The sequence below is a fragment of the Canis lupus genome, chromosome 23 (genome assembly GCF_011100685.1).
Source record: "Canis lupus familiaris isolate Mischka breed German Shepherd chromosome 23, alternate assembly UU_Cfam_GSD_1.0, whole genome shotgun sequence".
NCBI lineage: Eukaryota > Metazoa > Chordata > Mammalia > Carnivora > Canidae > Canis > Canis lupus.
In genome coordinates, this window is record NC_049244.1 from 2,298,035 (window position 1) to 2,313,210 (window position 15,176).

Genomic DNA, 15,176 nt, shown 5'->3' on the forward strand with positions numbered 1-15,176 from the left:
AAAGCATTGAAGTTTTGAGAACCACAGTAACACAGAAGCCACAAGTGTGTGTTGAAATATTTTATTGCTGAAATCAGTAATGAGACATGAACATTTTGACTCTCTACCTTTCCCTATACTTTGTCCTCTTAAATAGAATTCTACTTTGATACTCTCTGCTGTTATTGGTGAGCTTTCAGAAACTTACCCAAATATAGGCAAATATTCAAAATGTATTTTGCATCTCTAGGTGCTGTCTCTTCTCAAGCTATATGTGAATACTATAGCAATGTCATTCAATTACAATTTTTTCTTTAAGGGGTACAACTTTAATGGCTGTTGCTATTTCCATAGGGCCTTAAATATATTTTTATTGCACCCTTTTCAGCAGAGACTGAGTTGAGTGTCTAAAGAACCCTTTCAAACATCATATATAATTCACATACCAAATGGCCAGACTGGAACTATGTCTCTTCTCCCTTACATAGGAATTTAAACAATAGGATTATTATGCAGTCAGATCTTTTCCTTCTCATGTGTGTCTGATGAAATGTCTAACAGTCTTGAGCTATTTTTTCTAGAAGAGAAATAAGGCCAAATATGAATCGTTGCATGCAAGATATGTTCAAGGTCTTTGAAGTTCTTTATAGATCCATAGCAGAACTTTTGGTTAAATGATAGTCTCAATTTTAACATTCCTGTTTTTAGGCTCCCATCAATAGCCCCCTGGGTTATCAGATTACTGTTTCCAATAACCTTTCCTTTGAAACATAGATAAGCACTATTAGATAAGGATTCATTCAGACAAGTGCAGTCTACATGGCCATTATTAAACTCCTGAGTGAATGCGTAGATAAGCACTATTATGACTTAATGATATTTTTGCATCTGCCAGAAAAAAATATACCATCCTGTCTTGCAAATGTGACAATGAATATCAAATGGGTTTTTAAAAACTAAATATACTATTATTTGCTATTTCTGTAAACTGTGCCACCAGACTTCTTCCTAAACAATCCTTAACATTGTCTTTGTGTGCTGATCTCACATAGACTCCTAATAGCATCTACTTTTAGACTCCCCATCTTCCAACCTGTTGTCTCTTTGTGTTATCTCCTTGTGCCTGCTGAGTTCAGCATCATTTTGTGGTCACATGTTTTTTCTCCTTGTCCCTAAAATCCACTTGCATTCCACTCCAGCCTTTCTAATGCACTTAATAATATGTCTTTGTATGTGTATAATTCCTTCAGTTTAGACAGTATTTCAAGTTATTTAAATGGATCCACATTATGGGTCTAATCTTTCTGTCTACTCAATTCTTTTTTTTTTTTTTTTAAAGCTCTTTCCTAGTAAGACCAAGCCCATTGCTTTATTCAGATTATTTGTACATTACAGCAAGTTTGAGGGTGGAACGAAGGAGCCACAATGAAGCCACAAATGCATGGGGGAAAGGTACTAGAAACCGTTGTTTACTGTTTTGGTTAAAGAAAAAAACTTTATAATCAACATCCCACTCGTTAAGTCAAAGCGGACAGAAAAACTTGATTGTTTTTAATCTGGCATTTATGTGTAGCTTTGCGTTTCATATGTACAATTTATTGGGTACTGCTACCGTCGGCCGGCAGAATACCTAAAGGTAAAAACAAATATCAGGAGGGAAAAAGTATTAACAAAAGGAAGCTCAACAAGGCGCTTCAGGAGGGGGCGGCGCGCCAGGCCAGGCGGCTCAGTAGAAGCCCACCGAGTGCAGGAAGGCTCTGCCACTCTTCTCCTCGAACTCCTGAAGCAGCTCGTCGATCTCGTTCTCCATGTCCTCCGTGTGCTGAATACACTGGCAGAGCCCACAGATGAGGAATGCCCCCAGGGTGGCCTCCTCGTGGTTGTCCTGAATGTCCACATTGATCACATGCACCGGCTGGCAGGTCTCCTGCTCTCTGGAATTCAGATCTTCTACCACCTGATCGTACACTCTCTCTTCACAGGTGAGGATCAGATCGAACAGGTCTCTGCAGTTCTGGAACCTTTCTGGCCGAGGCTTGATCCTCTTATTTTTGTCCAACATATGTAAGATGCCATTCTGCGTATAGAGTTCTTTATCCGTCCTAAGGAGATCATATGTAGTTTTGAAATCATAAACATTTGGCCTGTCAGGTGCTGGTCCTGGGAGCTTCACATGAGTTCCTGTTCCAAAGGACCGGACACTGAATCCACGTTTGTTGAGGATTTTGTGCACCTCCATACTCCGGTTCTGGGTGCTGGAGCACACCACCGCCACCCAGCCGCGGTGCTTCCGCGCGAGCTGTACTGTCTACTCAACTCTTTTTTTGTTCTAATTCTTTTATGGATCTTTGAAAAATTTTAAATCCAATATATGATATATATATCATACAGTGTTATATTATTTTTGGATGTACAATATAGTGATTCAACAGTCTGTACATCATCACTCATTACTCACCATGACAAGTGCGCTCCTTAATCCCTATCACCTATTTCACCCATCCCTCAAGCTCCACCACTCTGATAACTATCAGTTTGTTCTCTGTAATTAAGAGTCTGTCTCTTGATTTGTCTCTCTTTTAAATTTTTCCCTTTGCTTGTTTGCTTTATTTCTTAAATTCCACATACAAGTGCAATCATATGGTATTTGTCTTTCTCTGACTGACTTATTTTGTCTAGCTCCATCTATGTTGTTGCAAGTGGCAAGATTCCATTCTTTTTTATGGCTGAATTATATATTATATATATGTATATATATAATATTGTTTATGTATTAGTGGAATACACACACACACACACACACATCTTCTTTATCCATTCATCTATTGACGGACACTTGGGCTGTTTCCATACTTTGGCTACTGTAGATAAAGCTACTATAAACATTGAGGTGCATGTTTATATCCTTTTGAATTAGTGTTTATATATATATATATATATATATATATTTGGTAAATATAAAGCAGTGCAATTACTGGATTGTAGGGTAGTTCTATTTTTAACTTAAAAAATTTTTAAAGATTTTTATCCATTTGTCATTTTAGAGAGAGCCAGAAAAAGCAGGAGGGAGTTGTGGTAAGGACAGGGGGAGAGGGAGAGAAGGAATCTCAAGCAGACTTCCCACTGAGTGCAGAGCCCAATTTGGGCCTGATCCCACAACTCTGAGATCACAACCTAAGTAGAAATCAAGAGTTGGCTCCCAACTGACAGAGCTATCCAGGCACCCCCTTTACTTTTAACTTTTTTGGATACTGTTTTCCAAACACCATACTGTTTTCCACAGTGGCCACACCAGTTTGTAGTCTCCCCAGTAGTGCAAGAGGGTTCCCTTTTCTCCATATCCTTGCCAACACCTGCTATTTTTTGTGATTTTGATTTTTGCCATTCTGACAGGTGTGAGATATCTCATTTTAGTTTTGATTTACATTTCCCTGATGATTAGTGATGTTGAGCATCTTTTCATGGGTCTTTTGGTCATCAGGATGTCTTCCTTAGAGAAATGTCTATTCATGTCTTCTGCCTGTTTTTAAATTGGATTATTTGGTTTTTGGGTATTGAGTTGTATAAGTTCTTTTTTTTTTTTTTTTTTTTAAAGATTTTATTTATTCATGAGAGACACAGAGAGAGAGGCAGAGACACAGGCAGAGGAAGAAGCAGGATCCATGCAGGGGGCCCGATGTGGGACTCGATGTGGGACTCGATGTGGGACTCGATGTGGGACTCCATCCGGGACTCGATCCCGGGTCTCCAGGATCATGCTGGAGATGCTAAACCGCTGAGCCACCAGAGCTGCCCTGTATAAGTTCTTTATAAATTTTGGACACTAACACTTTATTGGATATGTCATTTGTAAATATCTTCTCCCTTTCAGTAGGTTGCCTTATTGATTGTTTCCTTCACTGTGCTTTTTATTTTGGTGTAGTATCAGTAGTTTATTTTTGCTTTTATTTTCCTTGCCTCAGGAGACATATCTAGAAAAATGCTGCTATGGCCTCTGTCAACTCAATTCTTAGAAGTATGCACAGCCATATGGATATATCATACCATGGCATTTAACTGCAGCATGGAGTTCTAGACTATTCACCCACCACTCATTCCTTATCTGATCCTCAAGTGATAGCCACTACATCAGTTAAGGTCATATCAGCTAATGGATAAAACATGATAAATTTGTTATGAGAAGTATCAAAACACTTATTCCTGACAGCAGGCATCTCTCTTCTAAAATAGGACTTCAGGTACCCAGGCATCTATCTTGTAGCTCTGTCATCTTCAAACTATGGTATCCAAGGCAAGGCTGCCAAGGTTTCTGATAATGATAAGGATAGGGAGGACTGATGATTGAGGAATTCTTGGGCCATGTCAAGAGGGGTGCAGAACACTTCTCATCATGTTCCATTGACTAGAGCTTGGTGACAGGCCATACCAAATGCCAAGGAGGCTGGAAAGCTATTATAGAAGGGGTTGGTTTTTAAATTGGTATATAAGAGATAAAATTAATTTTTTTCCAATGTTGACCTTGTATCTTGTGACCTTACACATTCACTCGTTAGTTCTAGTAATTGATACATAGATTTTTAAAAAGATTTTATTTATTTATTCATTAAAGACACACAGAGAGAGGCAGAGACGTAGGCAGAGAGAGTAGCAGGCTCCATGCAGGGCTCCCAATGTGGGACTTGATCCCAGAACTCTGGGATCATGCCCTGAGCTGAAGGCAGATACTCAACCACTGAGCCACTCAGGCATCCCAATACATAGATTTTTAAAAACTTTCTACATAAACAACCATGTCATCTATGAATAGAAAAAGTTTAACTTCTTACTCTAATCTTTATGGCTTTCCTTTTTCTTACTTTGTTGCAGTGGCTACAATTTCTAGTACACAGTTGAATAGAAATGGTGAGCATGGATATCCTTGCTTTGTCACTGATTGTAGGTGGAAAGTATTCAGCATTTCATCAGTTGAGTATGATGTTTGCTGCAAGTCTTTTGTTGATGACTTTTACCAGATTGAGGAAATTTCCTTCTACTCCTAGTATACTAAATGATTTTTATCCTAAATTCGTGTGGAACTTTGTTAAATGCTTTTTCTGCATCTATTGAAATCATGTGTTTTTTTTTCCCTTTTATTATGTTAACATGGGGAATTTTACTGATTAGTTTTCAAAACTTAAACCAATTCCAAGCATAAAATTCATTTGTTCAAATGCATTGATTTATTAATACTTCTGCTAAGTACCATATATATGTACATGAGAGATACTGGTCTACAGTACCCTCGTATAGCCTTTGTCGGGTGTTGGTATTAAGAAAACGCTGGCTTCATAAAATAAATTAGGAAATGTTTTCTACTCCTTTTTCTGGAAGAGTTTGTGTAAGACTGGTGTTTTTTCCTTAAATTATTGAAAGAATGTGCTAATGAAACCATCTGGGCCTAAAGTCTTATGAGAAGAATTTTGATAATAGTATCTTTAATAGGTATAGGCATTGAGATTACTTACTTCTCCTTGAAGCTTTAATAATTTTTATTTTTCATGGACTTCATTCATTTTGCCTAAATTATTTAATGTCATAAAATTGTTCATAATGTTTGCTTATCCTTTTAATGTCTTTTCATCCATAGTAATGGTAATTCATGTTCTTTTTATTTTCTTGATTAGTGTAACTAGAGGCTCATCAATTTGTTAATCTTAGAACCAACCTCTCATATTCCTAATATGCTCCATTTTTGTATTTTCTGTACTTGTATCTTTTATGGGCTACAAATTTTCTTTATTTTATCAATTCTCTTATTTATATTGGGCTTGCTTTGGGTTTACTTTGCTCTTTATCATATCTATTTAACACAGAACCTTAAATTATTGATTTAAGAATTTCCTTTCTAAAATAAATATTTATAGATACAATTTTCCTCTGAGACTCTAAGCATCTTTCAGCTGCATCTCACACATTTTAATATGCTTTATTAATTATTAATCAGTTCAAAATATTTTATAATTTCCTTTTATTTCTTCTTTGACTTATTAGAAGTATGTTTAATTTCCAAATATTTGCAGTTTATTTTTTTCCTAAATAACTCACTGTCATTGATTTCTAAGTCCACTGTAGACAGAGAACATATGTTGTATGAATTTTATCTTTTGAATTTATTGACAATTTCTGGTTCAGCACATGATCTATCTTGATGAATGTACCATATATATTCCACAATTGGTAAAGTGTTCTACAGATGTCATTTAGGTCAAGTTGGTCAACGTATTTTTCAAGTCTCTCTGTCCTTACTGATTTTGGGGGACGTCTAGTTTTTCTATCAGTAACTGAGAGAGAAATGTTAGATCTCCAAGTATAATTATAGATTTTTTTTCTCATCTTTATTCTATCCATTTTTGCTTCGTGTAGTTGCAAGTTCTGTTAGTTGACCTATACATTTAAAATTTGACTATTTTATCTTCCTGGAGAATTTATTCTTCTATAATTTGAAATGTCTCTTTATTGATGGCAATTCTTTGTCTTACAAAGTACCACATACAATCTTAATGTGGCAAATTTAATTTTCTTATGCTTCTTTTTTGCACCATATATTCCCTTTTATAGGTTTACTTAAAGGTGTCTATATCTTTGTATTTAAAATATCTCATCTACAAAAATCATAATTCAAAGGGACACATGCACCCTAATGTTTATAGTAGCATTGTCTACAAAGGCCAAAGTATGGAAACAGTCCAAGTATTCATTGATAGATGACTGATAAAGAAAATGTCATATATATGAATGAATATTAGTATTACATATATGAATACTATTACTCAGTCATAAAAAAGAATGAAATATTTTCATTTGCAACAACATGGATGGAGCTAGAGAGTATTTTGCTAGGCTAAATAAGTCAGTCAAATAAAGACAAATACCATATGATTTCTACTCATATCTGGAATTTAAGAAACAAAACAAATAATCAAAGACTGATGAGTACCAGAGGGGAAGTGGGTGAGGGGGATGGGTGAAATAAGTGATGTGGATTGAGGAGTGTGCTTGCTATAATGAGCATCCAGTGTTGTAAGTGATGAATCGCTATAATGTACACCTGAAACTAATATTACATTGTATGCTAAGTAAATTGAATTTAAATAAAAAGTTAATATCTATTGTAGATAGCATGTTAGGTATGTCTTTTTTTCCTCAATCAGATTGACAATCTCTGCCTTTTATTTTGAGTGTTTAATCTACTTACATTTAGTGTAATTATGGTTAGATTTAGGGTTGCCATTTTGCTATTTGGGTTCTGCTTGTCTTACTTGCTCCTTTGTTCTTTCTTTCCTATCTTCTTTGTGTGTGTGTGTGTGTGTGTGTGTGTGTGTGTGGTTTTTTAAAGAAATTTATTTTTGGGGCACCTGGGTGGCTTAGTTGGCTAAGCATCTGTCTTCAGCTCAGGTCATTATCTCTGAATCCTGAGATCCAGGTCCGAGTTAGGCTCCCTGCTCAGTGGGGAGTCTGTTTCTCCCTCTCCTTCTGCCCCTTTCCACCACTTGTGCTCTCTCTCTCTTGCTTGCTCTCTTTCTCAGATAAATAAAACCTTTTTTAAAAAAAGAATTTTGTGCTGAAAGAAAACTGTCAACTCAGAATTGTACATCCAGCCAAAATATCCTTCAAGAATAAAGGACAAAATAAAAACATTTTCTGATAAGCAATACCTAAGAAAATTAATCACCAGCAGATTTGTTCCACAAAAAAATAAATAAATAAAAGGATGTTCTACACACTGAAAGAAAATAACACCAGATGAAAACCTGACTCTTCAATGAAGATTAAGAACACCAGAAATAGAACATATATATGCAAACATTAAATAGCAAATAATTTTGACAAATATTGACAAATACACTAAATTGTGAGCCTTATAATATATATGGATGCTATATATATATATATATATATATATATATATATATACACATATACATGTATATGTATATTAGCTATCTTACAAAGGATAAGGTAAGTAAATGGAAGTATATGACTGTAAGGATAGTTTAGGTGAAATAATATGATATTAACCCAAAATAGACTAAGGTAAGGATATATATTATAATCCATAAAGCAACCACTAAAATAAAAGTCAGCAGATGAACACAATTCTACATGATCAGAGAGAAAAAAGCATTCCCACAACAACTTCAATAAGAAAAATTCCAAGGAGGGACTTAGATTGGCCTGAATTTGGCTGGGACAAGGACATGTGGCAAATCACTGATCAGCTCAGCCTGTGATTGGCAGAGTGACCAGAGCTATATGACTAGAGAGTGTAGGGGAGCGTTTCTCCAAAAGGGGAGGAGAGAGGCATCTACCTGTGACAAGATGTCAATACACAGTCATTGTTTCTTCTTTGGCAACTGCCATGACCACTGCACTGGCCTGTGTATGCTTCCCATAATACTTTTTTACATCATATGTTGGGCTATTATAGAGAACATGTCTGTGTTCTTTAAATTATGACATGGGATAATCTTAATCTCTCTAAACTTTAAGCGCTGAATAAACAGAGGTTTTAAGTGTTGAATACCAAATCCTGGCAAGGATATGAACATGGAGGTTTGCTAACACTTATATCAAAGCTAAAGTCAGATGCAAGATGCTTCAATGTGTTGTAGTATGGCTGCTTGAAGAGCTTTCTCTGGCCAAAAGAGCAATTGGAAGGGAAGAGAGAGTTTGGGCTAAAAGTGAGAGCAAGCATGATGGCAGTTTCTGACTGTAGTACTGAAATAGGCTGTCTCTTCCCTGAGTTAGCACCCCTATTTGTCAATGACAGTTCACCTTATAGCTTTTGCCTATATAATGGTATAGGACACAGATATTATACTTTAATAGCTATCATCTTTAATGTCTTCACACCCATTAATGCTGTTTGGATCACTATTCTTTCCTTGTAGAAAAAACTATTATAAGAGCTCTCTTCCACTTAGTGGGTTTGAAAAAGAAATTGGTTAACTGAGAAAAGTTTTTTAGACTTACAGAGAAATTCTTTGCTGAGAAAAGTGTTTAGTGGCTGCAAATGTTAGTGCTATAGTAATAAGAGGAATGAAGAATGAAATTAATAGAAACTTAAGCTTAGAAGAAACTAATGAACTCTGAACTCTTTACTTAATTCATAATTTACTTTGATACTTTGCCAGTGATAATGTATTGAGATTGTTACATAATTATGGCCAGAATTCCAACCCTAAGCTTTATTTTACTTCTGCTTTACATGCTGACAATTTTGATAAAGGATATTCCCCAAAAGGCAAAGAGGAATTAGTTTCCAAATCTATTTGGAAATAATAACTTAAGGTAAACAGTTCTGGTAACTAAAACTGAAACCTATAAAGAAGAGCTTCAGGTTATTGCTGGATTATATCATTCACACCTTTGCCCAGGTAAATGCCATGGGTAAAGACAGGTGCTCTGTTGCCTTCAAAGTGGTGATAGACCCTGTATCATATCTTGGTTCAGTAATACTTTTCCTGGGAGGTCCTCAGGGAAGCTCCACACTCAAGGAACAATAGTTCATGGAAGACCAACAGTCACTTTAGCTGAGTCTGTGACATATACTCCCCAGGACCCTATACAGAGTCTGAAGAAGCTGGGCTGGAGCCTGAGGCTCATGCTTTAGACCTAAATAGATTTCTTTTCCTTTTTTAAAACACATTTTATTTATTTATTTATTCATGAGAGACAGAGAGAGAGAGACAGAGAGAGAGAGAGGCAGAGACACAGGCAGAGGGAGAAGCAGACTCCAGGAAGCTTGATGTGGGACTTGATCCCGAGACTCTAGGATCACCCCCCAGCCAAGGCAGATGTTCAACCACTGAGCCACCCAGGCGTCCCTAGGATTTCTTTTCCTAAGCCCAAAACCCAAATCTTAGAACCCCATTCTCTGTGCCCAGCCCATGGTAATGAATCCAAAGTAATGATGCATAAGCTAAAGAGTGTGCCCAAGGAAAAGAGGCCAAGACCTTGTGGGATCTGTTTTGCTCCCATGATGATGTGGGGCTTTTTCCAAAAATAACATTGAAAATGACTGGGGCACCTGGTTGGCTCAGTTGGTAGAGCAAGTAACTCTCAATCTAGGGGTTCTGAGTTTGAGTCCCACATTAGATATAGAAAGTACTTAAAAAAATAAAATATTAAAAGAAAACCCTTGAAAATGACCAAACCTGGGCAACAATCTTTCTTAGTAGATATGTAACATGGTACTAATCTTCTGAAAACATGACAGACTATGAGAAAGCACCACTGGGAGTGAGATGGGATACAATGAGATACTTTGCACAACATCTCACATCTCTGTGGGCTAGCATCTGATTCCAGGCACAGCTAGAATACACGGTTCCCTGGTGTCATCGCCTTTTGCTGGCAGGGCCACACCTGCCCTGAAACTACTCTTAAAGCTTGGGGTGACAGGCAAGTTGGAGTTGTGAGAGTCTACCTCACACAGCTGCATATGTAATCTGGATGCGTGGGGTTAGGGCACCATGGGGTAACCCTTGGCCAGTGGACAAATAGCCCATTATTAGTGCTTTTCCCTTTTGTCCCCAAGGTAGACAATTCTGGGGTAAACTTTTCCTGGCCTTCTCAGAAGGCTGATCTCCACTGGTCTACAGTGGTGACAATCAGTGATGATGACACATCTGGTGATAGCTTTCACTCCTCCCCCATCTTATGCTTCCTTTCTCCTCACTGCTGATCCTTGGGATGCGTTGACAAGCCAACTACCTGCAAGCAAGTTTTGTCTCAGTTCTACTCCTCTAGGAGCAGCAGTGAAGCAGAGTGCCATCTGAAGCACTTTATGCAGAAGTCTGTTTCTGTGGAGGGAAAATGGCTATTTTGTATCATTCTTTAAGTTTCATTAATTAGCAGTAGAAGCTCACACTCAGCCTTTCAGCTGGTCCCTTAGGACCATGGCTCTTCTGTGTCTGTCAGAGCACCTGGTCCAAGCCTGTGCCATATCTTTGAGACAGTTGTCATGGTTCAAACTGAAAGAACAACACATCAAATGTGTACCCTAAGCTACCAGAAATAGAGTGTATCCAACAGGGGGAAGAGTGCATCAGACAGTGTATGGTTCTCTTTGGGGAGACATTTGAGTCTTTTCCTATTGAAGTAAGCTTTCTTCCCTTGTCTATCCATCTCTTGAAGGCTGTTGAAAGTCAGATTTTGCTTTAAAAATACTGACTCTGAAAAAAAAATACTGACTCTGGCTAACTTAAGCAGAAAAGAAAGTAGTTTGCAGGAAAGATGAAAATCAGCTTTGGAGCCTTTATAGTCATGAAGGACATACAAGTGACATTTTTACAACCACTGTGCCAGACCCTAAATTTTACAGCCACTTAAACTACTGCCATCACCAGCATCAGAATAGATCCTGTTGTGTACCTGCTGGCATTTCCCAGTGGCATTTTAGCTGGGCCCTCAGGTATCAGCTTGCCCTGACAGAGCCATAGAGCCCCATATAATTGGCTATCGTTTTACAAAAACAAAACAGACCTGCATGTGGGAAACAAAATGAAGGGGGCCCTTTTGGTCACATCCCAAGATACCATTTAATGTTACCACATGGTTTCTAACTAGGTTTGGTGAAACTTTGGATTCCATTTTCCTTCATTTAATCAGAAGTTTCATTTTCCCTTATACATTGGGGTTCTTGTAATTTTATCTTTAGACACTGTCCTGGAGATGTAAACATCTTTAAGTATCAGGAGGCCTGGGAATGGGAAGCTAGAAGAGGCTCCTGAAAACATTTTTCCATGTGTCTGGCTGTGGAGAGCCTTCTGGAAAAGCCCCTGTGTATTAATTTTTCTCAAATCTTTTATAATGATTCTAATTCTGAGTGGAACAAGGTTCTGACAAGGCCAATGTGTACAAATCACAGATTGGATTCTATGGAAAGCAGATGGAGTTAGGGATGTGAATGGTTTTAGGAATTCCCCTTCTTTGAGGGACCAGAGGCATGTTAAGCTCTGCTGAGATAGACCTTCTCCAACAGCTGTGTCCAACTCTATCCCTAGGCCCAGAAGCAGCTCTGCCTGTTTCCAGAGTGTCTTCAAGATTCTCATGAACTATTATTCTCACTCTTCTTTATGCTCCTACCCATAGGTATTCAAAGCCATCCAAGGGGCCAGGAAAAGAGCTGTCTCCATACTACCCCTAGTTCTTGCCCCGGTCAGCTTTCTTTCTACTCCTCCTTTGCCAGCCCAAACCTCCTCTTCTTCCTACAGTTAGGAAGCAAAAGCTCTGCTTGCAAAGAGAGACTGAAGGTAACAGAGGATTTGGCTCTGGCCACCCAGAGCCCAGCTCAGTCCATCCAAACACCCAGTGACCTCTGGTCCATCCAAACACCCAGAAGACCACTGTCATTCACTTCAACATTTTCTTAACATTTGACAGAGGCTACTCATCATGAGTTGCCCTTCCCCTGATACCACAAGCTTACGTTCAGTTCTTCCCTGCTTCCAGATAAGAGAAGTTTAAAATCAAACTCAGTCCTTTGTGAATGGATACTTTGTCACAAGGTTAAAGGGAAGAATCACCAGGATGAGGTGATAGGAATGACTATCCTTGAGAAAAAAACTCTGTACTAGTTTAGAGAAGTCCCTTACATTTTACATCAGGATCCAAAATAGATTCATTTAGGATTATAAATGTTTCTAGTGGGAATAGTTAGCAGTGGAGCTAACGCATGCTATAGGGAAGTCACTGGCACCATTTTGGAAGCACCCTTTTGTGGCTCTGCTAAGACAGAAGGATACCTGTGGGCAAAGCCTTAGCACTGGAAGAAAGACTTCAGGAAACCTCTCCAGAGAGAGCTGGATTCCAGGCCTTCCCAGCCCAGGCTCTCTCCTGGGTTCTGGGGTACCCAGTTTACACCCACCAGCTTCATAGACCATGAAAAATAAATGTCAGACACATCAGAGATAAAGAAGCCCTGGGTTAACCCTTCAGTGCACCAGTTTATAACTGCTTCTGGTTTGTCATAGGTGATTAGTGGCTACTTTGAAAATCAGCAAGTGCTGAAATACTCAATTCCCAAATGACAAGGGGGCAGATGCTAAGGCTCTAGGCACTAAAAAAACAGCAAATGTTCCCCTTCTGTGTAAAAAAATGAGTGGGAGGGAAGAAGTGACTTGCAAAGATTTGCTGCTCTTGAAAATTAGTCTTTACCTTAAATCACCCAATGCAACTGACTATGTTGCCCAGCCTGTGGGGCTTTGGCTTGAAGTTTCCAGAATACTTGGGAACTAGCTCTTAGTTTCTCAACTGTTGTAAACCATGATGGCAAATTTGCCTCTGCTGACATAATTTCTGTAAAGATTTGTCCTGTAACACCCAGAAGTGCCTCTAATGCTTAGCACGGCTTAGCACCCATACCTGACTGTCTACCTGAATCCTCTCTTTTGAATAAACTCAAGGTTATGATCTATCCCAGACTACTCACCTTATTTATGTCTCTCTCCTGAATCCACACCTCTGGCAGAAGGTTAGTGACACCATCTTAGCAGAGAAAGGACAAAACTTCTGCACTTTGCTACTGGCCAGTCATCTAATTCCTATTTATTAGGTTCAACATCTGCTGTGTCTTTTGAGGTGAGAATGTATTAGTTCACCTATTGCTGTATAACAAATTACTTAACAGGTAAAAACACCAAACATTTATTATTTCAGAATTTATAAGGGTCAGGAATCCATGAGTGGCGTAGCTAGGGTGTTCTGGTTCAGTCTCTCTTGTGATGTTGTAGTCATCTCAAGGCTTGAGTGAGGACATAGAATCTGCTTCTCATTTTACTCATAGTCAGTGATTGGCCTCAGCGCCTCACTGGCTATTTTCCAGAGGCTTTAGTTCTTTGCCATGTGAGCTTCTCCTAAAGCTGTTCACAACATGACAGCTTACTTCTCCCAGAGAGAGTGATGAGAGAGAGAGAGAGAGAGAGAGAGAGAGAGAGAGAAGAGAGAGGGCACAAAAGTGAGATAGAGTTAGTCTTTTTATAACCTAGTCCTGAAAGTTGTATGCAATCACTTCTGCTGTATGCTATTGGTCACACACAGACCAATCCTGGTACAATGTAGAAGGGGACTACACAAGGGCATGGGGTTCTTTGGGGGCCATATTGGAAATTGCCTCTGATCATTGGCAGAGGAGCTTAGATTCAAGTTCAGATACTGCTTCTGACCTATCCGCCTTCACTTTTAAATCCTATGAGGGAGCCAGTTTGAATCTCAGTCTACAAACCCAGGTATATGAAAAACAAAGCAAAGCTTTTATTTTAAGCTTTCATTTTACTGGGTCCTTAGAAATGTGAACTTCATTCTTTTTCAGGGTAGCCAAGGTATGGGGCGGGATCTTCTTGGTTTTGAAGCATTTGTCAACACATGCTTATGTGTTGGTAAAATGGGATATGCATTTTCCTGGGACTCTCTGCTACTTCCAGACTGTATCTGGGAATCTATCTGGGCAGCCATATAGAAATTCATCTGCCTGGGTATACTACATCCCTTTTCTTTCTGGCACCTTCCCACATGGTTCTTCCTGGCAAATAGGGAGCAGGTTACTTCTGCCACTATACTTCTCAGCTTCTCTGTTTGATTTCACTTCCACAATCAAGGGAAAGTTCTTTCTAGGCTATTCACTTCATTTTGTGACCACCTTTCTTGGGAATTGTACCCTAGACCCAGGGAGTTCTGGAAACAAGCTCTGTAGTCCCAGCTGCTATGACTTCTTCCCTGAAGCAATGAGCACAGCGCTGCCTATATTCTTAAAAGGTGAAAATATGGGAAATAAAAGGAAAGGTTAAATATCCTACTGCACTAGCATACTTGCTGTACTTCAGTTCACTGGGCTCTGCATTTTCCATCTTGTTTTCATTCCTTTGCTGACTGTTCTGAAGTCTGGCAGATGTATACACACTTGCCTGCAACCCCAAATTATGTTCTTTGGGCACTGTTGTAAGACTTGTTTTCTTTCTGACATCTTTCCTGACCCCAAGTTTAGGGGTCACCACTCTTCACTCATTTATAGAGCTCTGTTGGTTTCATTCCTTATTTACTGCATCCTTCTCTGTGTCAATCTAGATCTCATAAATTGGCAGTCTGTTTGCTGAATCTGTCCCAAAGATATAGTTTGACCCATGACACTTTTTGTTTGCAATTTGAATTAGTTGTCG

General features: G+C 38.6%; 1 protein-coding gene across 1 annotated transcript; it reads right to left on the bottom strand.

Moving 5' to 3' along the window:
- Positions 1-1,321: 1,321 nt before the first annotated feature.
- On the bottom strand, positions 1,322-14,867 carry LOC608299 (RNA polymerase II subunit A C-terminal domain phosphatase SSU72-like). Its single transcript, XM_038571336.1, has 2 exons — positions 14,817-14,867; positions 1,322-2,287 (listed from the first exon to the last, which is right to left on the bottom strand). The coding sequence occupies exons 1-2, from the start codon at positions 14,865-14,867 to the stop codon at positions 1,706-1,708; spliced, it is 633 nt and encodes a 210-aa protein (XP_038427264.1). The 3' UTR covers positions 1,322-1,705.
- Between the last annotated feature and the right edge of the window lie 309 nt (positions 14,868-15,176).